This window comes from Perognathus longimembris, chromosome 2 (assembly GCF_023159225.1).
Source record: "Perognathus longimembris pacificus isolate PPM17 chromosome 2, ASM2315922v1, whole genome shotgun sequence".
In the NCBI taxonomy this organism is placed as follows: Eukaryota; Metazoa; Chordata; class Mammalia; order Rodentia; family Heteromyidae; genus Perognathus; species Perognathus longimembris.
This window is the reverse complement of record NC_063162.1, coordinates 152,755,885-152,780,908: the sequence shown is the minus strand read 5'-3', so window position 1 is coordinate 152,780,908 and position 25,024 is coordinate 152,755,885. Positions and strand designations below refer to the sequence as shown.

The following is a 25,024-nucleotide window of genomic DNA, read 5'->3' as shown; positions in this document are numbered from 1 at the left end:
GCTAGTGCTCTACCATTTGAGCTACAATGCCACTTCTGCCTTTTTCTGAGTAGTTTATTGTAGATAAAAGAGTCTCAGAGGCTTTCCTTCCCAGGCTGGCTTCGAACCACAGTCCTCAGATCTCAGCGTCCTGATTAAGTAGGATTCTAGGCATAAGCCACCTGCACCTGGTCAGACTCTGTATAAAATATCTTTACTTAATTCAATCTCTTCTAATAGAAGAGGCTGCGTGCCCGTGGCTCAGCCTGTCATCCTACTCAGGAGACTGACATCTGGAGGCTCACAACTCTTTCCGAGCGCTGTTGAGCGGTGATCTGAACCAAGGAGCAGCGCACCCAGCTGGACGTGCGGGGTAGTGCCAGCTGCCCCCGGGCGTTTCCGCCCTGTACCGGCTCTGCTCCGGCATCTGTCTCACTGGCCATCAGCACTCAGCACTCGGGGGGTGGCAATGGGGATGACCAGAAAAGGTGCTGCTGTGCCCCTTGTACTGGCACTGCCGCCACTGCCCTGTGCCCAGTAAACACCTTCCCTATGAGAGCTGCTGGGCAGGGGCGGGGCAGGGGCACCCCTGGGGTGGGGTTGGGGGCGGGGCGGGGCAGGGCATGTGCACTGCACACCCAGGTACCCTGAAAGCTTTCTTGGAGTCTCCTGGGACGGCACTGCTGAACTGAAAATACGTTGGGAAGGAGATCCTGTGACCACCTCGCACGGTCTGCATGGAACGAGCGCGCACGGGGCGGGCCACGTGCGGGCCACACGCGTGGGGACGGGCCTCCCTTTCCCCATCCAGCCTTTTCATTTGTGTTGAGTCTCTGGTTCTGCCTGGGGAGCTTGGCCTATGAGCCGTGGCACTTGGTGGCATCGTGTGGCTGGGCGGGTCAGCCCGGGCAGCAGGAGGAGGCAGCGGTGTCCCTGGAGGAGACACTGCCGGGGTGGGCGGGGCATGGAGCGTGGCGTGGGGCGACGCGCAGAGGCAAGGAGACGCAGAGGCGAGGCGGAGGCTGTGAGGTTTTATTGACACCTTTCCAAGTACAGAACAGCTGGAGCACATTTCAGTAGGCAATCACACAAATGATACACAACAGTACATTTCCTTGCACCTACGTCATGACTATTCTTCACATACAGATTGAGACAGTCCCAGGGGTGGGTGTGGCCGAGCGACAATGGGGAACAGCCAGACCATTCCTACAGGCAAGCGGGCGGCGCCCCAGGAGACAGGAGGAGGAGGAGGAGCCCAGAGGAAAGCAAGGCGGGCATCTCTTGGCGCTTAACCGCTTGGTGAGCTCCCAGTCAGTCACGGGCCCCCCGCCGGCCCCGGAGCCGCGGGGGCCCAGGGAGGCCAGTGCACGGCCACACGGCCACCACTTCCAAGCAGAACGAGAGTGCTACCACTACCACGGACCCACGCCTGGGGTCCTGCAAAGGCAGGGGGACAAAAACAAAGAAGGGGATGATTAATGACACGCCAACCACACCTGAGCGATGCTGGCATCTGTGGGCCCTCACACACACCTACAGAACCAAAGTGCAAAAGTAACAGAAGCCAACAAAAGGTTACTCCCATTCGGACCCGGAGGGGCGAAGCACGAGGGAGGCCTGCCAAAGCAAAGGGTTAGCGGCCGGGCGGGACGGGGCGGGCGTGCATGCCGAAGCCAGCTCGGGGCTGGGCGTAGCGGGAGGGGGCGGCGGGAGGAAGCCGCAGGTGGACCGGTCCGTGTGACGGCAGGGGTGGGCTTCCAGTGGGAGAGAAGAGAAGAGCGAGCAGGGGCCGGGCTGGGGTGCTGTGGCCCCCGGAGGGCGGGAGGAGAGAAGCGCAGAGGAAAGGACACGGGATCCGGCGCGGCCCTTGCTGCACCTGGAAAGGAAGAGCAGGACTCAAGCCAGTTAGATCCTTGCACAAGAGAAGCCTTCTCGCCCGGGCCTGTGGGAAGCAAAGCTGGGTTGAGAACCAGGGGTCAGGCCCTCGGGACCCCCGGCACGGGGCTGGGCGCGGCTGTGGGTAGAAAGAGAGTTCTGCAGAATGACACTCCAGGCTCCAGCCAACGCGGCTCCCTCTGCGCATGCCTTAAAATGAAAAGTTCAGTAAAAAGTCAGGAGAAACGTGGCAGAGGCCGACTCTGTACGGCAGAGGAAATCGTCAAATACACAACATGTCAACAACGTCACACCAGCCCGCTTGTCCCATCTGTGGAACACGTTAAAAACGCACACACACAAAGACTACACAAAGCACCTTTCTACAAACCTTTCAAAACTAGTAAAGTGAAAACAAGGAGAATACAGTGAAAACCTCATTCTACTTCCACTGGTTAGAAGGAAAGGAAAAAGGCAAGAACTTGAGAGCTTTCTCACTAAAAGCATCTGCTCCAGTCACCCATCTTCCTTAAAGGATTCCTACCAACAGAGTCCAAAAGAGTGACCTGTCCAACAGTCTCCAGAAAAGATAGTGACAGTGTGTACGAGGGTGGCCCGCCCGCCGGCAGGTGCCGGCACCAGGAGGCATACCTCGAGATCCAATATGAATCAGTGGGCTGCTTTGGTTCCAGTACACAAGGCCATGGGCTTATGTACCTAGGAAGCATTTTAAGAGATAAAAACTAAATAGGTTGCACAAAAACCTTACAGAAAATCCTTAGGATTCAATGATAAATCAAGGCCAAATGCCTTTGGGGGTCCTATTGAAGAAGGTGGAATGACACCCTTTTTCACAACATCTAAATAAATGGTTGAACGCTTATGAAACACAGGGACCTTCGAAGCTAAGGTCGTCCCCTTCTGCTCTAGGTCTCTGTGGAGAGGGGTCTCAGTCCCTTCCTCTACCCTGCATGCTCGGTCGCTCCCTCTCAATGCACCTGGACAGCAGTGTCAGGGCCAGCCACCCTTTTCCAGGCTTCTCCCACCCTTCCAGCCCTACTGGAGCCTGAGTTCAACCCTCCAAGGGGGAGGGAGGGAAATACAAGCCAGGCCCCATACAAGGCGCAGGAGCTCCTGGGGCTGGTGCTACTGAGTGCCAAGGCTTCTTCAGCCAGCATCTGTCCAACAGTCTATGAGCACGTTGAGCTTACCTTCCCAGTAAAACCACAGAGAAAAAGGCAAAACAGAGTTAAAACAAAAAACAACACCAACCAAAAAACCCAGAAGTCTAAAGGAAAGTGACAGGTGCCCAAACCCAGTCCTATGAGCAAGGGACCTTCCGCTAGCCCACTAACCTACATTCCCCTGGTGAGGGGAGCCCAGCCCTAACGCCCAGCACAGCGACCCTCTCTAGGAATGCCACCCGAGGCCTGTCTCTGGGGTTCTGGGTCTGACTACAGAACCACCCCTGGAGGCCCAGTGAGGGGTGTGGGCAGCAGACCGCCCACACTGACCCCTCCCACCTGCCAGCCTCTCCTCTCTTCCCCCCCCTCCCCCCCACCTCTGGCCCCTTGCTGGTGTCTGCAGCATTAGGCAGAAGGCTGTTGGAAACAAAGGGCCCCAAGTTCCACAATTCAGAAATGCACCTATAAAGCCAGCCTGGACAACTGTTCAGGACCTTCACACATCCCATTATGAACCCACTTAAGACTAAAAAGTAATATGGGGAAACGAATCCCAGCCCAGCCCAGCCCAGCCCAGCCCCGCCCCCGCCCACTCCTGCACGATGAGGCTGGGGGCAGGACCTTCCAAAGAAGCCTGTGAGGACGGGCCCGCCTAAGAGTTTCTTTTGGGAAAAGAGCTCAGACTTATCCTTCAGAAGATTATCAGGTAAGGATTTCACAAGTGTGGCCATGCCAGGGGTCATGCAAGGTTATGACCAAGTAAGCAGCTACGTGAACTTACATTACAGTACAAATCAACAATGCAGAAGGAAGAGGGGAGTGACTTGGTCTCATGCCATCATCGCCTGCTGATCCCTCAGAAGATATATCCATATTCACTGCTTTAGCTTCTTGAATTTGTGAACAAATAATACACAGATGAGGGTAAATGTATTGACTTACTACCATCTTTATAAAAATTGAATGTATACACAAACACATCAACAATTACGGAAGTGTCTCCATTAAACTTTGATGAGACAACACAAAAGAACTAACAAATAGCTAAGATGTTGCTGAGCTGAAAGCATTTCCAGTAACTTTTTAATTTTAAAAGGTCCATATTTACATATGCCAATGCTTTTGCATCTCATTTCAAATGCATGATAAAAAAAAAAGAACAAAGATAATGGTTGCAGCAGATCTTCCACGAGGTCAGGTGCGTGGCTGGACTTCACTGCGGACGTGCACCGGAAATGGAAAGGCAAAACTTCCTAATTCTGCTTCTCTCCTTCTCTGTGGTTTCCTTCCAGGAGACTAAGCCTGTGCCTCTACCGAGCCCATCCCCTGTGACTGTTCTAACCACTCCAGGCCTGGCTCTCATGTGACGCGTGCGTGCTGGTGTGTGCAGTTACAACACACAGCTCCGGAAGTCTATCTTCCACAATGGGGCGGGGCTTGTTTCCCTAACACTGACTTTCATGCTTCAGTGCCTACTTCTCAAGAGATAAAATGCAGACACAGGCGAGCCACTTGGCAAACTGTGAAACTTGCTAATAAGCCCGTTGGATTGCACAAGCCTTCCCAGGGCCCGGCGAGGGATCCGTGGTTTGGCTCTCCTCGGACTAGCACCTTATGGCTACCCACCTATCCACTCAACTGAGCCCAATAAGCTGCCATGTGCACCTGGGAGCACACCTGTGTCTAACGAGCGATGGCAGGCCACCGCTGATAGCACAGGGATGCCCCGGGGCCCAGGCCTGCTACAGGCCTGCAAAGCTGAGCCACAGGCTGTGTCTGCAAGGGGCAAGTCAGGGGCTTCTGGAACAGAGCTGGCAGCAGAGCTGCAGGGTTTTCTAGAACAACCTGTGAGTGCTGACATCTCCTGGGTCCAAATAACTGCCCACATCCCCAGAATTCCATGGGCACTAGGAAGCAGAATTAGTGCTGGGTCAGGTCCCATGGGGCCATGTCCCAGGGGCCTCCACGGCCGCTCTCTCTCTCTCTCTCCTCACCTTGGTGACGCAGCCGCAGTGTACTGCAGTGCTCCAGCTTTGGAGAGCAGCTGCCGTGAGTCCACGCCGCCGCCGTGGCCTCTACAGTGGCTTAGAGAGCTGCAAGGCTCGGGCCAGTGCTCAGTGGGCTAACCAGGGACAGGAAGTGGGTGCAGCCTTCTAGCTCCCCCCGCCCCTAAATCTAAAGGTGGTGTGGAATCACAGGCACCTGAGTGTGCCACGGCCACGCCCTGTCAGACGGCACCCCGCTGTGGACCCTGCACACCGGCGGGAGCACGGGTGGGCAGCTCTGTCATCCAGCACAGAGTCAGCTGACTGCAAATACCCCCCAGGACCATTACCACAGATACACTTTTTCTGGGTGACGGTGTCCCCCAGACAGCATGTCTCCTACTACATGCGTGGAGAATGGCAGGCCCTCAAAAGGCCCCTAAAACAAAGGTTAAAAAAAAAAAAAAAAAAGAGCACTGACTGTGCACATCACCCGGCTGGCAACACAAACACGCCACCCAGGGAAGCATTTAAAAGCAAAACTCAAAGAGATCTGATGCCCTCCAAACTGTACCTCCACTTTGCACGGCAGGGGACTGGGCAAGAGGGCTGCCGGGAGGCAGCAGAGCTCTCCCGCCTTCGGTGGCGGGGGCCCCCGACCCAGCTAGCACTTGCGTGTCTGCGAGTGCTCACCTAGGACTCTGGAAGGCGCTGCTGGCGTGTGGGAGACAGTCACAAGAAGCAGAATCGCCACTTCCACGGCACCCCTCCCAGCGCCCGCTCACACCATGGCTTCCCAGGGTGTGCCTGCACCAATCCAAGATCACCCCAATTTTAACCTACGTTTTTACCAGAGCCTTTGAGGGCTTTCTGAGCAAACAACTCCAGTTAAGCCTGGGTAGAATGCTCTTCTCTAGCCTGCACTGAAGATAAGCGCAACCATTATCAAGTATTCTTTGCTATGGAAACCACTCTGAACATGTGCCAGTGATATTCCTTCCTGAATGCGAGCTGCTGCGGCCCATCACCCAGGAGGCCGTCCAGAACAGGGTCTACGTGCTCTGTAAGCACTTGGAAAACAAAAGAAAAGGAGGACTGGAGTTCTGACAACAGAACTGGAAGCAACCTAACACCAGACTCTGCTCATCACGTCCCAACGGTTTAGCTCTTCTGGAACCACCCTGTGGCTGGTGGGTGTCCTGAACAACAGTTAGCAGACTGTGCACTGGAGACCTGTGCTCCTGGGGTCCCGCTGGCCAGCAGCCTCCTCGAGGACATTCCACAGTGTGTGCAGTGTGAGGCCCGACTCTGGGGAATCACTCTACGATCAGGGCCACGTTTATGTGGGACAAGTCGACCATGTGCCTGCGGGAATTCAGAAAGACGTCAATACCACATCAGCACAGCAGTCAAGTCACCCAGGAAGGCACATCCGCAAGCCACACCTGTCCCCGGGGAAGGCGCACCTGTGACTGACGGAGCCCCATGGCCTCCACCCGGCCTTCTCAGAGAAGGTGCTGTCTGCATCATCCCGGGAACTGCAGCACCCTACACCACGGCGGTCTGCGCCCCAGGACTGCGCCTCCCCTCCCACTGTCCCCTAGAGCGCAGGTACCTGTGGAACTTCTGCTGAAACGCCAGCGCGTGGGCTGGCTCCTTGAACTTCGCAATGGCTTTCCGCTGCTGGGGAAGCATCTGTAAACTCTATAGAGGAAGGAAACAGACATTGAACGTCACCGTGCAAAGTAAAATGTAAAGACTTACATACTGTGAACCTACACTGTGTTCTGTAACACAGATTTCTTACCCTACAGTGATCAAACTACAGGATGAAGAACAGTAACTTCCTCCCAAGAGCAGGAAGTGTGTATTCACTCAGTGGTGTGATTTTCAGGGAATTCGGGGCAGCAGTGTGAGCTGACACCCATCGCTAGGGCCATGAAAACCAGCTGGCTAGCCGTCTCCCTTCCTAGAGATGCTTGCCTGTTGCGATGCCCTTCCCGCAGCGGTGCTGTGTGTAGCCCTGTGAGCACATCTCATGGAAGGACCTCACGCGCAGCAGGCGCACAACATCATTTAACCACACAATGTGGGAGCCTGAGTCCCATCTCCATTTTATACACACAGTCAACCTAGTTCATGTAAGTCATCTGCCAAATGGCACATGTCAAGACAGGCACAGCAAAGCCCACACCGACAGCCAGTCTCTCTGCAAAGCCCACATTCCTACCACTCCAGTGCTCAGAAGGGTCAGGACTGCTGGAGGAAATGACAAAGCCGGCGCAGAGCTGAGAGGGCAGTTAGCACACAGCCAGGGATACAAACAGCTACTATTACTGCTCACACCTGATGCTGGCCTTCCCTTAACTCTTGAGAATTGCGCGGAGTGGATACGCATTTCCTGCTCTTGTAAGGAACGATTTTTGTTCTCATATTACCGGATTTCATTTATCATGGGATAAAAGAATCTATTTTTCTTCTTAGCACAATTTTAGGTATCTCAGCAAGGCCCTTCGGAGTTCCTGCGAGCCTGCCTGCCTGCCTGCATCCTCTGAGGACAGAATGGCATGGGGTGTGGGGGGCGGAGAGACTACCAGGCAGGGCCCTGAGCTCTGGAACAACCCCTGCCCCCAGCATCGCAGTCTCAGTCTACTGCACCTCCTCTCATCTGAAATTCTAGAGCACACCAGGTCCATGTTTTGATACATAATTACAACAGTCCTGCTCTAGAAAGGTCTGTGAAAACACTGTAAGGAGGTAGAGCGGTTTCACCACACGAAGTCCCCAGAGCCACAAGTCACCTGAAGAGCAGTTTCACGTGCCATCATTTCACTTTCTACGCTCAGAAAGCTGAAGGAGTAGGCGAGCCCCTCTGCCCAACACTACTGCTTGTGGCAAAGCGAGCAAACACTAGGTGGTGCCCTATCCCAAGCAGACAAAAGGCCTTTTCTCCTCAGACCTGGGAGGCAGCTGACGCCTGGAGCCAGCCGGGCTCTAAGCAGTCTCTAAGCTCGCACCAAGGCAGGCCACTTCTCTCTACCTCGCGAGTGCTGACGGGACCCCACTTACCCCGGTCTTATGCCGGTCTTCCTGTTAAGTAGGAGGTGAAGAATTTTGTAAACACCACGTCTAAACATCTATGAACTCCACTCAAAGCCACCTCACATCAGGACTGGCAGAGACTGAGCACTCTGCCTCCAGGAAAGAGGACAAGGCCCCGCCACACGCTCAACCCACGGAGGGGCCTGACCCACAACACCTTCCATTACCCAGAAAAGGTTCTTCTTTCCAGATCTTTCCTCTACATAAAACAAGCCACTAAGCAACTGCAACACTGCTTTTGCTAGGATTTTTCAGTGGTGCCATTAAAAATTATTTATAACACAATTTCTAATTATCTTCAAAATGGTGGGGAAAGGTGGGGGGCGCTCAAAAGATAGATATAATCTCAAAGTATAAAATTCAATTTATAAGACGGGTGAGACAGAACTAGTGGTAAGGAGCTCTGAGCCCCAAACTGTATCCAGAAGAAGCAAACGGTGCCTGCTTGCTAAGCGCACCATTATCCCATAGTAGTCAAGAAAGCGAGCAGCCAGCCAGAACCCAGCAGGCCATCCACACAGACCGTCGTGCCAGCATGCCTTCCCGAGGGCAGACGGGACCATAGACACCATCCCTTCGGCGGCACCAAGGATTGGCCAAGGTGCAAAGCAGTGGACAAGGCTCGGATACTCTGAAAGCCGGACTCGGCACGAGACTAGGTGGTCTCCGATTAGAAGAGCCTGGGAAGTGCAGCTACATGCGCCCACCATCAATTCTGGGCCTGTACATCAATCCGCATTATGCAGTTGCTAAGAAACCACATATCTTGCACCATTAATAGACAGCGTCTGGCTATACCCCCTACTCTGGCCCTCAAATATGAGATCCTCCTACCCCCACCACACCTGACCAAGAAAACCTATCCCTCCACACAAGTCTGATGCCTACCATCGACAAAGCATTCCCAAATGCACACTGGAAACCGGCTCTCAAGATAGGGGCTACGTTTTCAGAGCTAAATACAAGAATCCAAGAATCCCATAATCAAGGTAGCCATAATTAACCTAAGTATCAGGCATAGTTCTGGAGGACTCTCATCCATTCTTCACTTCCAGGGCTCTCAACAGTAGGTGGCTGTCTAAAACACATTATACCTTACTTATGTCAGTCCCCAAGTTCACCTGGGAAGCGACAGAGTAGGATAAACGACGGCATTCTGTGCCGCATCCGAAACCTCTACTGGCTGTGTTACCGTGACGTAACCATGTGTGGGTAGTGGGTGTGTGACTGACAGCAGCCAGGCCACCCCTTCACCTTAGTTGGCTGCAGGCTCGGGGCCCGGAGGTAGCAGAGGCCAAGGGCTTCCAAGAAAACCTGGTCACAGGACAGAGGGGACAGTGCTCGTTTCTGACTCGCTCTTGGAGCCAGTGTGGCAGAGTACTTAAGCATTAGAACTAGCCCAGTTTGAGAGAAAGAGACAGTCAGAGTTGCTGTCCCATTTACAAACTCCACACTGAGCTGCACAGCTGTTAATCTGTGAGGCTGTTTGAGGGAACCAAGCCCAGGTGAACTACTTTAAAACTGAACAGATTATGATTAAAATGACAGAATACGTAAAGGTGCTGTGTACATGTGGACTCCACATAAGGTGAGGATTTCAAGGAAAAATGTGCCCAGTTGAATTTACTAGGTTCTTCATATGTATAGTTAAGCATCTGAGCCTCTCGAGTCTGAAGCAAAGTTCTAGAGTCAAATGTGAACACGTATGGGTTTTCTTCTGCAGGGCACTGGCCTCTCGAGAGGCAGCTAACGCTGGCACCAGCACCCACCACCCGAGACCCACCTGGATGGGCCCCACGGACATCAGCAGGCTCTTCAGCTGGGCATCGGTGGTGGACGAAGATAACCCCTCCACGGACACCACACAGGGCTGGGGCTTGCACTCCACCACCCGCAGGTTCTGCTTATTTGGCATCAGGCGCCCCCGGCACAGGGGGCCTGCCAGTCCTCGGCCTCGTCCATGCATGACAGCCTGGCAACAACAAAGACGACATCCAGTGTGGTTGGTTAGCCGCATACCTACTAAGACTCAAAACAAGCAGGTGTCTCCTGAGCACTGTTCCTACCCCGTGACTCAAGGTGGCTTTAACAGCTGAGACGATGTTTGGGGGAGAGCTGACCAGGCCTGCAGTGAGACCTGTGGAGAATGCAGGAGGCTGCAGAGCTGTCTCAACTGCTGCAGTGCCCATCCTTCTCACACTGGAGCACAGGCCAGGCGTGGGCAGACTCAAGGAGCACAGTGCTAAAGCCACCTGGCAAATCCTAACACATTTCAGGATGTCCGCTCCCATTTTACATTTTCCATCCTAATCCTCAAGGACAGGCTCTGCAACAAGGCTGCGCCCCGCTGAGCGCTACCCTCCGCCTCAAGGGCTTACACTCACATCCCACGTTGTGAATGTGCATACACCCCCTGCAGATGCACACTCCACTCAGGCACGTGTACATCCCCATGCACGCACACACCTTATTCATGCAGACCCCCCCACCCATCCATGTAAACACCCCAATGTACTGCACACACCACTCTCCTGTACATGTGCACATACCCATGTACAGGCACACAAACACCCACACGTGTACGCATACCACACATGTACATAGATATGCACACACAGAACAATCTGCTGATTACTGGCAGGGCCCCAAAGCACCATCTTCCAAAGCCACTCTAGACTCAGATCCGCTGCCTGAGGAACCCTTAAAAGAGGTGGCAGGGGGGTGACAGTCCTGCTGCACTCCTAGTTAGACCATTAGGAGACTATCCTCGCTTCTGGGCCCAGGCTAACCAGGAACGCAGAGGCAGAGAAGCCCTGAAGAGTGCCAGGTTCCTGTAGGGCCCATCTCCAATTCTTAATTGGAGGCCAAGCAAAAATGGCCTCCAGTCTTCATAGGCAGAGGAAGAAAGAAGGCCACATGGAGACCCACAGATCAGAGTAGACAGTAGGTGACGGCCACTCTGGCAAACTCCTCCGTCACACAAGGGACAGGTCCCAGAGTCACACGGGGAAACATGACACAAGCTACTAGCAACACCAGCTAGAAACTAGAAGCAAACAAGCTGTTTCTGCCCTGACTGTAACAAGTAACATCATTAACACCAGATTTTTACATGTACCGCCACACTAGCTCAAACAAGAAGCCGGGCTCTGCAAAGCGAGGGTGGAACAAAGGAGGAACTCGGGGCTGTGCACCTGCCGAGTGTTTCAGGTCACGCGGGCAGGTCACCTGAAGGACACGAGGCCGGACCGGCCCTACTGGAGCCATCTCTCCACATGTGACCGCCCTTCACCGCGTTAACAGACTCCGTGACAGACAGGCATCGAGGCTGTGCGCTCACTCGGCGCTGTGCTCTCCTGACCCCTCTGCAAGAGGCACAGCCTGGGCCACCCTCCTTCCACCAGGCAGGGCGCTGCTGCTCGCAGGGACACAATGTGTGGTCAGATGTGCTTGGACGCTAACAGGACGCCTCTCCCTAGAAGCTGAGGAGCAGCCTCTGCCACTGCTCTGCATGGACCCGGGCGGGATGGGCCTTCAGCAGGGCACACACGCTCGTGGGTGTCCAGGCTTCCCGCCTGACCGCTCAGCCCATAGGCCACTCCAACTCCACCAGCCTCAGTCTCCTCTCTCTGAGCCCCAGCTCTGCACGAGGGGCATCCGAGTGGGGAGGCAGCAATGCCATCTAAGCCTCTTGCTTGTGGGCCTCTGAGGAGTTGTTTGTAAGCTAGGAACAGTGAAACGCCAGCTCGCAGTGTGCTAACCTGAGTACCACCCGGGGCCACGCGCTGCACACCAGGGAAGCCACGGGGCTAGCGCCAGCCGACCACAGGGCAGGGGAACGAACGGCAGTACCTTCTTGGCCGGGTGAATGCCTTGGATGCTTTTGATCCCAGGAGGAACAGCCGGGTGCATGTGCGGCCCCACTGGCAGGTGCGGGGGCGGCTGGGGGGGCCCCTTAGTCAGCGTCACCTTGCGGGCAGGCTGCTGTCTCACTTCCGAAGGCTGAGGAAGCCGCTGGGCCTGGGCCTCTGGGTGAAAAAAGCCATCGCTCTCTCCTCCCTGCTGAAACCAACAAGGCAGCGTGTGGATCAGTGTCTGCCCAGTGCCAGCCACAAGGCAGAACCTCACTCACAAATACAACTCCACCTAGCACTTCGCTGGAGCCAGTGAACCACTATGCCCGGCTCGTCTGTTGAGATAGGGGCTCACTAATATTTTGCCCATCCTGGCCTCAAACTGTAAGCCTTCCAGTCTACCTCCCTGCTGGGATTGTTTGCGGAGGCCCAGGCTGGTGTTGAGCTGCAATCCTCCCATGTGACACTCCTGAGTAACTAGTATTACAAAAGTGTGTTATCAAACACACAGAGCTCCAGTGTGAAGTCTTTTGTTATGCTAACAGAAAGAAGACAAAGATAACCCCCAAGCTTATCTTTAGGAGGCCATTTAGTGGAAGAAAAGAGAAGGAAGCAAAGTAAAGCTGACAAAAACAAAACAAACAACATAAAAATGTCAAAGGAGGCAGAACTGGCCAGGGCGACATAAGGCAGCTCCACGTCTGTTCTTCCAAACAGGGACACAACTGGAGACAACTGCCCAAGCCACCATCTCAGGGCAAGAGGAATACAGGAGGAGCACTCACTGCTAAGATGACCAGAGAGTGTCGTCTGCGGCCTTCTGACAGGGCCCTGCAAGCCTGTGGGTCCTGTTTGGAATAAGTGGCACATCTGCCAGAAAACAGAGAGCCAATGAGGAAATTCTGGGATGGCAAGAGGCACAGAGGGCCCAGAGGCAGCTCCCACTCGGTGCACAGGGGACTGGGGGTGGCAAGAACAAGAAGGGCAGCCTCCACACAGGTCACGAGTCTACACTGCTCCTCGGGACTTCACTTTAAACATGAACTGAAACACAAGTCAGGCAGTTACACTGCTATACAGCTGTGCTTGACTTTTTTCCTGAAGAATATTGCCAAGTAGGAAAGGCAATTTATTTATACAAATAAACAAGTTATTTTATTTTGTAAGAAAAATGTCATTTTTCCTTCCAATTGAGAGAACAAGTAATTACCTTTCAGCTTAGCACAATGGAAAACTAACTATAGGGAAACAATCGTGAATTTCTGAGTTAACTCTAGGACATGGGCTAACATAAGCTAACAGGTTGTAACCCAGAACAAACACATCTTTCTATCAGTGCCCATACAGACACTGACAAAAAGATCAATGAAAACCAAATCAAACCAAACCTATGCATGGGGACAGCATTGTAAAAGTACCCATAATTAGTTCTGACACAGCACCGTGTATAGGTGTTTTTTAATAATCTTTCACTTTTTTCCAAAATAGAGGAAGGGAAAGAAGCTGGGCTGACCTTAGTCAACAGTGGGGACACACTGGTGGCTTTCCCCACAAATAACTGTCTTTCAGTGAACACAACAGAAATGTATCTTTGCTTCGTTGCTATCTATAAGGTGCTATCTGAATTTAAGTAAGCTCAGGGGATACTTTTTATCAACTTAATCATAACAAAAATGAGGTTTGTAGCCACCAACATTAGCAGGACAAATTTATTTATAACAAATGGTTTAAATGTACAGATAAAAATGCCTATTGATACTGTCAGGGCTTCTTGCAATTTGACAGATCAAATCTTATTTTCATTCTTAAACCCCATGAAGAGTGATATCACTGACTTGCATTCAGTAGCAAGCAAATTGATTAATCCCTCTCCATAGAAATCTCAACCCTTGATTATACCTATCAGGCATTAAGCAGCATTATTCTGGAGTGACAACACTTGACAAATTCCCCAACCATTTTCCTCAGCCTTTATGGCCCTGCTAGCTTGTATTAACCCTGATGAAAAATTAATTTTCCTTATCTTCTTCTAAACCCCAAAATCCAAATCCGCCAAACTGGCAACTCTTTCTGTAAAGGTATTATGAAAACCTCTAAAAGATTAATTGCATGTCTTCAGGTGACATTAAATTAATTTCTGTACTCATGACAGACATTTGATACTCGGTGCTGAGAGGACAGATAACATTGTCAGGACACACAGAAGGACAGTGGCGTGGTGTCCCAGGGCAGCCTCTCATGAATTCCGCGTCCGATAAGGCCACCCTTCCCTGTCACCGCAGCCTGCCGAGCACACAGCCACAGTGCTCACCACACAGGTTTCCATTAGCCACAACAATGCAGGGCCTATCCTGGCCATCTCTGTGACGCTTGGCCAGAATCTGCACAGGAAACGATATGCAAGCCACATCAAGTTTCCAAACACAAACACATTCAAGGTTTCTCTCTTTTCTTGCTGCAGACTGCTTGGGTTAGAAGAGAGATGCTAGCTCTCTCCAAGGTCCCAGGCCAACTCTCCACCCAAGCCTCTGGGAGGGATAGAAGACTCTTCAGCAGGGAATGCTTGCTTACCCTCTGCATCATGCCAAGCATGCCAACGCAGACACAACTGAAAGCTACAATGCCATCTTGCCTCTGCCTGCTTCTGCCCATCAGTCCATGCAGGGTGAACACAAGCCAAATTCACAAAGTAGATAAGTTCCTAACTGCTGGGCTTCAGAAGGAAAAGGCTCCGCTGCACATCTATCTGATCTTACAGTACAATGGGAACAGTGCTTGTTCCCGTTACAACCTGCCTTTCTGAGCTTCGTGAGGTATGAGAAAATCTTTAAAAAGTTTGTTGGTTCCTGGAGGAACAAACCAAAGCCCTGAGCCTCTGAAGGGATCTGGCAGTCCAGGACTTTACAATCTACAAAGTACAACTTTCCCCTCAAAAGGAAGAAGGCTCACCAGGAGTGAGACACACTGGGTCCACCACACGCTGTAGCTTCTTGGTGGCTAAGGCCATGGAGCCTGGATCTGCCAACCACAGCATGTCGCTCACAGGTGAGGCTCCACTCTGGAGCTCTCTACACAATGGGCCTGGGGGAGTGGCCTGGGGGAACTGTCCACTGCAGGTGCCTGCACTGCACAAATTTGGCTGCCTCTGCTGCTCACACCTCTAAGTCCACAGCGGTTTCCCTTCGCAACCCAGAACTCTATCCTCAGCCCTGTCCTTCACACTTCCAAATACAGAAGGCAACGAACAGGCCAAACAAACATGGTTCCAGGTATGCTGCAACTTAAATAAAGGAATTAGAAAAGGAAACTTTTTATTGCATGACAACATGGCAGAAGTAATACTAATAAAAATTAATGTTACTTGCTTTGTTCCCCCCAAGTTTTGCTCACTTCCTGCTATCATTTAAAGGTTTACAAAAATACCTATTACTCTCATCCTCAGAAGTCTCTAGAAAATACTGTTGCCTTTCCTCCCCCTCTGCTGCTTTTGACAGAAAAAAACAGCAAACCTTGGGGATGTCATTAGCTTAATACCTGCTTTCTTAAGTATTTATAATGTCCTTGAAAGTATCCCAAATTCTAGAGACAAATGGGACAGAAAACCAAAGCACCCCCCCCCGCCCCGCCCCAAGAAGCAGCAGTAAGCAGGAGTCAGAGGTCTATAGACAGCGGCCAGGGCAGAGGTGTGTGTGACGGTGGTGGTCCCAGAAGCCCTGCTTGAGCGGGGCTGTGAGGAAGAGCCCAGAGGGACCCGAGGCTCAGAGCCACAAGGAGGGAGGGAGCAAAAGGGCAGAACGTAGCGGATCCCAACCTAGCATGCACTGCCAAGAAACCGCACTTCTAAACTTCGAGTTGCCCCAAAATGTTAAGATGATTTGCTGATGTGCAGGATGGAAGGATAAAATGAATGTTTCTTTTTGTTTCTAAACTCAATGCTCAGTAGTCTTGTTTTATGCCTTTCTGTATACCAACATTCAGGTTAAAACTTAAAACAAGGTCTGCAAATAATGACTGTCAAATATTTTGTTTTCCTAAAAGACAAGAATAAGTGAACTCAGACACTAGGGTCTGACTGTTACCCTAATATACCTCTGCTGGAACTCTCAGTGGCTTGGCACTGTTCTGGCAATGACCCAAAGCAGCAACTCCATACCTTCCCACACTTCAAGTCAAGTCGCCCGATTCGTTTCGTTATAGAAAAACTCAACAAATGAGGGGGGTTCCTACTTGGGTACTGGCTCAAGCAGTACCAACACAGACTGCCTCCGCCCCCAGGTTATTTCTGTTTGGGTCAGTTCCGACACGGCTGTCCTGTAGCTTGTGAGCGCGCCTCACCGGGGTTGGCACCAGCACTTCTTCCTCAGGTCACTGAGGAGTGCTGGTAGAAAGGCTAGCTAGAATGGGGAACGGGGCCCGGAGCATGGGCTCAGCTTGCTCAACAGGTCATATATGTGAAGCCCCCAAGACCTTTCCTTCATCATTAGATGCGCTGCACTTTGCTCACTGACAAAGCACAAGTCCTTACAACCCCTCTGCTCACAGAGGATGACCAATGACTAAGATTCACGCTAGGGCCAAGTTCACGGTAACAGACAAAACAATCCAGTTAGCTCAGGACTCCTGGCCCTTTGCAACTTGGGAGGGAGGAGAATTCTGCTGAGAGAACAGTGTACACACAACTGTGATGCTTTGGGTCCCAGAGGTCCTCCAAAGCCACATGTGAGGGCATGGTCCCCGGCCAGGGGTGTTAGGAATGCTGAGGCCTAGTGGGGAGAAGTCGGTCAGGAGGGACATGCTGCGAGGGGCTGAACCTGGCCCCCTCTTCCATCTGCACGCCTCCCTTCCAGCCGTGAGCGGGCACTCTCCACCACCACGCATGGTGCCACCAGACAGCCGGGCACTGAACTCATGAAGTAATTAAGCCTTCCAAGTCCATTACCTCAGCCTGTCACTGCGCTGGAGCACTGATGAACACACTCCCACTAGAGGGAGCCAGAGCCTCCAAGAGACAGGGGCCCCGGGGCTGGGCAGAGAAGGGACAGGCTGCATGCACATGAACAACTTTCCTCACAGGCAAGTTGGATGCAAAAGGATACAGCACCAGCCGGCAGAGGCTCGCTGGCCACGCCAGTTACCAATGACTGTCGTTTTCTGAATAAAACAGAGTAAGAAGACCAGACTGGCACAGCAGGACACAACAGCTGTTAAGCTTGGAAGAAGGATGGGCAGTGGAAAGCTCAAGAGAGGAGAGTGGCGGAGGGGTACTCAGCCACAGCACACCTCCCGCAACCCCTAACACTCAACAAAGAGCCCTGCCCAGAGACAGTCGTCTTGGCAATACTAGACAAGTCACTGATCTGGGTGCATGGAGGCAGATGTCAGATCCTTTCTGTGGCCATCCTGCCAAACACACACAACCGGAAACTGATCAGGGGGAAGCAAAAGGAAAACTCAAAGTACACAAGCCTCTGCTCTTTCAAAATGTCAAGGGCAATAACCACAACAAAAGGTTGAGACCTGTTCCAGACTACAGGAGATCAGAAAGGTGGTAAGTAAGGCTGGTCCTAGCCCACACCAACTGCCTTAGGTAACAGTCTTGTGTTGGTGTGGGGCTTCCACGCTCTGACAAACAAACTCCAAGTGTGGTTCTGCAACACAGTACCTCTGCCTGCCCACCTACTTAAGCACGGTCTAGGGAAAAGTGTGTGCATTTGTGTGTAAGGACAAAGCACACATGTCTGATGTAAACACCAGGTGAGGCAGTAAAGGTGCCAGAGCTCCTTGCGTCCTTCTTAAAACTCTTCTTTAATTGGATACAACAAAGTAAAGCTCACAAAGGAGACCGGGTTAGTATACACTGCCTCCCTAAAGAAAATCCAGGAATAACTGCTGAGAGGGCAGAAGGTGAGAATCCATGAATTCAGTCTAACTTTGCCAAAGTGAGCTCCCCTGGTGAATGGGGACTTTCTATAAGCATCATCATGACAACCTTTTAAAAAATGAAATACAGAGAACTCTGACTCGGCAGCTGGCTTTCCTGCTAGGGCATCCACGGCTCTCACATGTCTCTGTGTGGCCCAGAGAACAAAGGGCTGTTGGCTTCATTTGCTGCCAAACTTCTAAAATTTTCATTACCTTGATCACAGTAACACACCTAAGTGTCCGCTTTCCTTTTCTTGGAGAACACACAAGACAGCCACTGTGAAGAAGTCGCTTCTCTCTCCCTCAAACTAAAAGGACAATGTAGTGATACTACTCAGCTCTACAGCCCAAAGGCCCTGCACTCCTCGCCGTACCCGGCCACATCCAGAACGAGAGGAGAAGGCCACTCACCCCACTAGTGAACAATAACCTACTGCAGCCAGGTGACCAGCTGCCTAGAACTCTTCAAGACTAGGCCATTTCTCATGGGCCAAAGCAGACGTCCCAGGACATGGACTTAATGTGCCTCCTACCTCTGGGTTGACTCACAATGGCGGAAGATGACTTCATTCAGTTTAGGCAGGTACATATTTTACAACCTTTTCATCTGCTCTATTATTACCTTAATAAGATTATGTATTAGTTATGACCAAAATTAGAATTAACAATGTTGTTCTTTTGTGTTTTAGGGCAATCTCTACTAGTTGACATCCTCTAAAAGCTCCTGCTTACAACTTTCCTCTTTCTTCCTCAATCTATAGTGAAATTGGCATACAACACATGAACTGTATCCCTTGTTACAGAATTCACTGTAATTAAGAGCAAAAGAGGTGAGTTACTCACTGCAACTAAGTAAGATTATTTGGCAGGAAAAGGCAGAAAGTACTCTGTATGCCCCTCTTGCCAGGAAAACCTCCTATACTGGGATCTATCTGCAATGATTTATTATTTTAGAGAGCTGAACTTGTCCAAACTATAGCAGAAACCCACAGTTCATGTGCCCTACGAACATGATCTAAAATGGGTGCTTTGAAGAAGAAAGGAACGAGGCATGACACACTCCACTGTCGAAAGCATGTGGCAATACCACACATGCTTTCCATTTAGGATTGTGTTACTCCTTTAAAGAGAAAAGAGTAGCCTTTAGACAATGTGCCGTAAAGGTAGACACAGACACACACACACAGACACACACACACACACACACGCACACACATACGCTGCCTGCCACTCTGCCATCTGCGCATGGGGGCTCTCCAAATCTAATGCTACCCATTAGATAGATTATGTGCTTTGTGTAAAGGGCAATTTTATTTCTACAACTCTCATGATAGTATAGTTCAAGTTTGTTGAATTTGTTATCACAAATTTGTTTATCACAATTTATCATGAATAATCTACAAAAATAATCTATGTAAAACTGAGAAATGTACAATTATAGTATGTCACACTGATCTTTCAGTAAGACTCAAGAGATAACAGAATCAATGTGGGTTCCAGAATGAACCAGAATTAAGCAACAATTAGGATACCACCTTCCAAGAATAAAGGGGTAGTCGACATGATTTAATTTAACACAGGCCGTTTTTAACTCTCTTTCTGTGGGAAGCAGGACCTTCTAAGGAAACAGGTGAAGAAACACACATAAAACTCGTCCACTTACCCCTCCTGACAAGGTAATCACCCTGACTTTAGAGCTGACATGCGGCCCGTCTCCGCCACCGCCACTGCCAGCCCGGTGCATGACAGTCCTCTTCACACCAGGCTTCATGTCCTGAGGACGGCCCTGGAGGGGTACTGCTCGGGGCACCTGCTGAGGGGGCAGCTCCTCCACATCCACAGGTTTGATCGGGAGTACTTTCTGTGGCGGCTGGGTCTGACTCTGCGGTCCTGTTCTGGCAGGCCTCAACTGCTTCAGTGGTTTCACCTGCTGTCCTTGATACTGCATATTAGCACCACATGGGACAAAGTTTGATGTCTTAGGCTGAACATTTGCCACAGCAACATCTTGGTTTTTAACAAGCAGTCTTGTTTTCACATTCTGCCTGCCCTGGGTGCCTGGAAAAGGCAGCAGTGGGTTACCGTTGGTAGGCGAGGGTGCAGCCGCCGGCTCCTCTTGCTCCACGGGAGCTTGTGGAACATACAGTTGCAGCTGCTGCTGCTGCTGCTGCTGCTGCGCAAGTCTCTCCAGAAGCTCCTTCTTCCTGGCACCAGCCTGCTGCTGCCGTCGTAACTCCTTCTGTTTCAGGATTTCTTCTCGTAGGCGCTTCTGCTCTTCTATCTTTAAGCGATATAACCTTGTTTCTTCATCTTCGTCAGGAAACTGAAATGAAAAATGCAGTTTTACCTGGCGACACACAGCAAAAACACCAATCTGTTTGGACAAACTAAGCAGAGACGTAAACCCACAAACCTTTCAATTTAGTGTCTGAAAGGCCTTCAAAATCTTCTAGAGACTAAGTATAGTTCTTTCCTCTGGGAAGGGGGGAAAAAACTACATAGCTAAAGCTAATTTGGAAACTCTTATCAGCATACCAGCAACGAAATAATGTAAATTCCCACTCATTTACAAGTTTGAAACCAATTAAACTATCCATTTAAGATATCAAAATGTTTCAAATAGGATTGGCAACAGTAGTGAGGCCCCACTGTCACTTGGGTTTTATCTGGTTCTTCCCTGACAAACCAACAAAAGGTGGGGTTGTAAATGTCCTGAAAGGCCCTGATTAGAACTATTGATTTTTCGTAGGGAATTTTCAGCCTGATCTCAAACTCATTTGTCACAGAATAATTGGCTATAATGAACAGCACAAGTCAATCTCTCTGACCTTGAACTCGGGCACCCTCCTCAGAATCAAAATGTTACCAATTGCAGTATTGGAATATTAATGGTTTAGAAGGAATGCCTGGGCTGGGAATATGGCCTAGTGGCAAGAGTGCTTGCCTCCTACACATGAAGCTCTAGGTTAGATTCCCCAGCACCACATATATGGAAAACGGCCAGAAGGGGCGCTGTGGCTCAGGTGGCAGAGTATGCTAGCCTTGAGGGGGAAGAAGCCAGGGAGGGTGCTCAGGCCCTGAGTCCAAGGCCCAGGACTGGCCAAAAAAAGAAAAAAGTAACCATGAAAATAGGACTGAAGGCATGGCTCAGCAGTATGAATGCCTGCGAACTCAAGACCCTGAGTGCAAACTCTGGTACTGCCAAAAGCCAACTACATTATCTGTATCAAGTAGCTCTATAGAAGAATTCTTACAGCATCTATCTCCATCAAAAAAGGACAGCACAAAAGGAACAGACATGGCCAGTAATACGCCATTATTATACGAGATGTGTATGTGACATTCACTTTCTTTTAGCCAAATCAGCTTACACATATGAATTCTAATCTAGCTAAACTACAAGCACTATCAAGTTTTTTATAAACTATCCAGCTCAATTTGTAAATACATTTTTTCCATAGATTGTAAAGACACATCACCCCCCCTCCCAATTTTTTGAAAAAGCACAAGCTTATTAGATGTATCTTAATGTTTTCACTTTATACTGCTGATTTGGTATCACTACAATTCTGTAGCAATTTATCAGAAAAAAAGTATGAAGGGAAACAAACCAATTTTTAAAGCTAAAACCAGGGTTGACTGGTTTCTAATATTAACAGATCACAACTTGCCTAAATTCTTCTCTGAGTATACTTTACAAGGCTACTTCATTCCATCCTATGTGACTTCAGCTAATATAGATAGAAGTAACTTCTGCATACCTGTCTCTTACCCTCATTCAGTAGGTAATAAAGTGAACTATGCAAAATATATTTATTCCTCATACTTACAATATTCTTTTGTGCCTAGTTAAAGACTAACTAATCTATCTGTATATACACTGCCATGTATACATAAAATTTAATATTCTTAACCAGACCCCCTAAAATCTTGAAGACCAACAGTAAAAGTGATCATACCTTCTAGGAGTCTGTCTTGTGACAAGAAACATAAAGAGACCTACCAGAGCACACCAGGGGCAAGCAGCCCACAGCCCACAGAGCCTATAGCTCACACCCTGTAGTCTACAGCCCAGCCCAAAGCCCACAGCTCATAGTCCACAGCCAGATCTGACTGACTCTGTACTTGCCTCAAACACAGGCAAGTCTCATATGAGAACTGCTTATTAACTGCCTTATGCTACATGGCAGAGCTGAGTCATGAGGAAGTTTGGACTAAAAGGCCTGAAAAGTACTTGGATGCTCCTTGGTTCCTTTAAGGAAAATATCTGTAAGCCTGGTATATGCTGATTCCATGTAAGATAACAACAACTGTACTAATACATACAATCAAACACTGTAAACAAGCAAGAGAATACACCTTTTACAAACACTGCTATTCTAGGCTAGAAGAAGGACTTCCTTGAAAAGAACAGTGGGAGGAACTTGCAAAGAACACGCGGGATGAGAGCTGGGAGGTACAAGCTGGTTGTAGGCGTCCTGTTTGAGAGTGAGGACTTTTTAGTAAGGAAAATGTCCTACCTCTGGTTCTGCTTTTGCTTCTTCCTTTGGTTGAGCCACGGGGCTAACAGGCTTGACCTTGGCCTCTGTCTTTCCCTGTGAACTCCTGGAAGCCATAGCCCGGGAGGGTGGGGACGTGCTGGCAATGGGCTTCACCTGAGCTGCAGGAGTGGAGGAGCATCGACTGCTACTCATTTCCATGACATGTGATGGTGCTATGGGTAATTCACGCAAATTACTGTTTCTGGGAGCCGTGGGCTGCATCTGCTGCATGGGCCGTTTGGTTACATTCTGAGATGCTGCATTCTGTCACAGGAAGGAAAGAACCCTGATTATTACAAGTGGAAACTTGGTGAGTGGAACTAAACAAGGCACATTACCAAGGGAAAATACAGTAGTCTTCTCAGTGGTAACCAACGTCTCTTTAGCAAACACTTTCTTAGATGCATAAATACTGATACATACCCTAATGCCAAGACTTTAGTTAGTAAATGTACTATATTTGCCTAGAGTCAGGCTCCTGGTTACAGAAGTCATATGGGAGACTTTTCTGTTGCAGTTTTAGTAGGAAAGCCAACAGGACTCTTATTTGCCTCAAACCAACTAGATCAATGGCACACCATTTCCACTTCTAAATTCAAGGCAGAATAGGAGAGAAACCATACATGAAGTCAAGATCTCGTTAAAAAGTTTTTTGGAGGCCACAGGCACAACCAAATTCTATCCAAGAAAAGATTCTCAGTCCCTTTCTTCTTGACGACGCCTTGAGGAGCTTAAGATGCATGACACAGTGGGGGACTGCGCTCCAACCCCAGGTCCCTATGCAAGACTACAAGGCTCTCCAGGAGAGCTGTCTGCTGCTACCTAACAATACTCCTTAAGACAAAGAGGTGGGCATTAAGAACACTGAGGTGCAAAGGAGTGACAAGCTTGAGGCTAAAGGATAAACAGAGGACAGACTTTACAGTTAAGATCTCTAACTGTGAACCACCCTGAACTATTCTTTCCTGAGAATAAAATTTGGAGTTATTTAATGATCCCTGCTGCTCTGCTATATTCACAGCAACATATTCCTTTCTACAAATAGATATATGTTACTCTCCCACAAATGAATGCAAGCCCCTCAAAAGCAGGATCCTGTCTCCGCTGTTCTCTGCTGTATGTCAAGGAGCATTGGTGCCTGAACAGGACAGCCAGCAAGTGCTTCCTGAATTCATTTATTTATTTAGTGTCCAAAGAGATGGAAACAATCTGTGTCGAAAAGTAAGCCATTTAGTTGCTGGTGGTGATGTTAGGCAGGGAGGACAAGGGGAAGGTGACACAGAAAGGGAAGGAGAAAGGGTGAACAAATGCAATCATGCTATTCATATGAACTATGTAACCTGCGGTCAGGGATAGGAGGGGGAAACTGGGGAAAGTGGAGGAGGAGGTAACACTATCCAAAAGAAAGTAATATAATTACTACCTGACTTATGGAAAGATAACCTTTCTGGTACAACACCTTAATAATAACAATAAATTTATGTTTTAAAAAAAGACACTTGGCAAGGGTAGAATGACTATCACCCAAACTTACTCAAGTTACATGCTTACGAACAGCTACCATGACAGAATTATCTAGAAGGGATATGTCACTAATTTTTGTTGTCAAGTAATTATTTCTTAGCAACCACGGTACACTTCAGAAGATGTATAGCATAGTGATTAATGTACATAAGAAGTGGAAAATAATCTAACTCAGAAATGACCCCCCCACCCCCATCCCCCACCCCAGTTTCTGCTTACGTGGCGCAGGCCCTGGCGTGGAGCACACTGTATCCGACTGCTGTTGGGCTGCGGCTGGGCAGTCTGCACGTGCGGACGGAACTGCGGCTGAGACATGGGCATCAGGGGAGGGGGAGGCGCAGAGAGGTGGTGGTGGTGCGGCGGGGGCGGCTGGTGCGGCGGGGGCGGCTGATGCGGCGGGGGCGGCTGGTGCGGCGGCTGCAGCGGGGGCTGGTGTGGAGGCTGGTGCTGATGATGCTGGGGCTGCGGCTGGGGCTGCTGGGGCTGCGGCTGATGAGGAGGTGGCAATGGAGGATGCAAGGGTCCCTTCCGTTCCAAAAGAGAAAAGCCACAGTGGACAGACAGGTGTCAGTATCGCCCAATTCAACACTTCCCTCAAAGCCTCCACAAGAGAACTTCAGGTGCCACCACGTCACCTCAGACTGGCTGAAGGGGATACTACTCTCCAGTGCAGTGACAAACCAACTCTGCCTTACGTTCTGTCTGTCCAGGCAGAATCTATGGGAAGGAAATCGCTGCCGATGGGAATACACGCACCGTCTCAGGTACGTTCCTCCCAGCCCTAAGACACAGGCTTCACACCAAGCCCCAGTGGAGGCCCCGGGCCGCGGGAAAGGCACCTCCCACAGTGGGCGCAGGGGACGGGACACAGTGAAAGACAACTGCTGACAAGTTCCCCGGAGAAAAAAAGATGGGGTGAGGACTGAAAAAAATAGGCACCCAAATGTTCAGTGTCTACTTCTAGGTAATGGAATTGTTGAACTTCCTTTTCTTATACTTAACTATATTTTAACATGTCTCAGTAAAGATGCTTTTAATAAAAATAATTTTTAAAA

At 50.2% G+C, this 25,024-nt stretch overlaps 1 protein-coding gene and 1 long non-coding RNA gene across 7 annotated transcripts in view; one reads left to right on the top strand and one right to left on the bottom strand.

The window, feature by feature from the left end:
- Positions 1 to 3,972: 3,972 nt before the first annotated feature.
- Positions 3,973 to 25,024, bottom strand: part of Rbm33 (RNA binding motif protein 33) — a 77,980-nt gene continuing 56,928 nt past the window's right edge. For 2 of the 6 annotated variants that reach the window (XM_048340523.1, XM_048340525.1), the window contains 7 exons: positions 24,189 to 24,494; positions 22,425 to 22,709; positions 19,568 to 20,227; positions 11,981 to 12,190; positions 9,912 to 10,100; positions 6,642 to 6,730; positions 3,973 to 6,391 (listed from right to left, as the gene is read on the bottom strand). In XM_048340523.1, the coding sequence (XP_048196480.1) occupies positions 6,343 to 6,391; positions 6,642 to 6,730; positions 9,912 to 10,100; positions 11,981 to 12,190; positions 19,568 to 20,227; positions 22,425 to 22,709; positions 24,189 to 24,494 (1,788 nt within the window). In that variant the 3' untranslated portion in view covers positions 3,973 to 6,342. Of the gene's footprint in view, positions 6,392 to 6,641; positions 6,731 to 9,911; positions 10,101 to 11,980; positions 12,191 to 13,502; positions 14,364 to 19,567; positions 20,228 to 22,424; positions 22,710 to 24,188; positions 24,495 to 25,024 lie in introns of those variants that run through there. The other 4 variants (XM_048340524.1, XM_048340528.1, XM_048340526.1 and 1 more) reach the window with 3 other exon arrangements.
- Positions 13,475 to 25,017, top strand: LOC125347352. Its single transcript, XR_007210151.1, has 3 exons — positions 13,475 to 13,520; positions 20,864 to 20,869; positions 24,890 to 25,017. It is a non-coding gene; the product is annotated as an uncharacterized LOC125347352 (long non-coding RNA).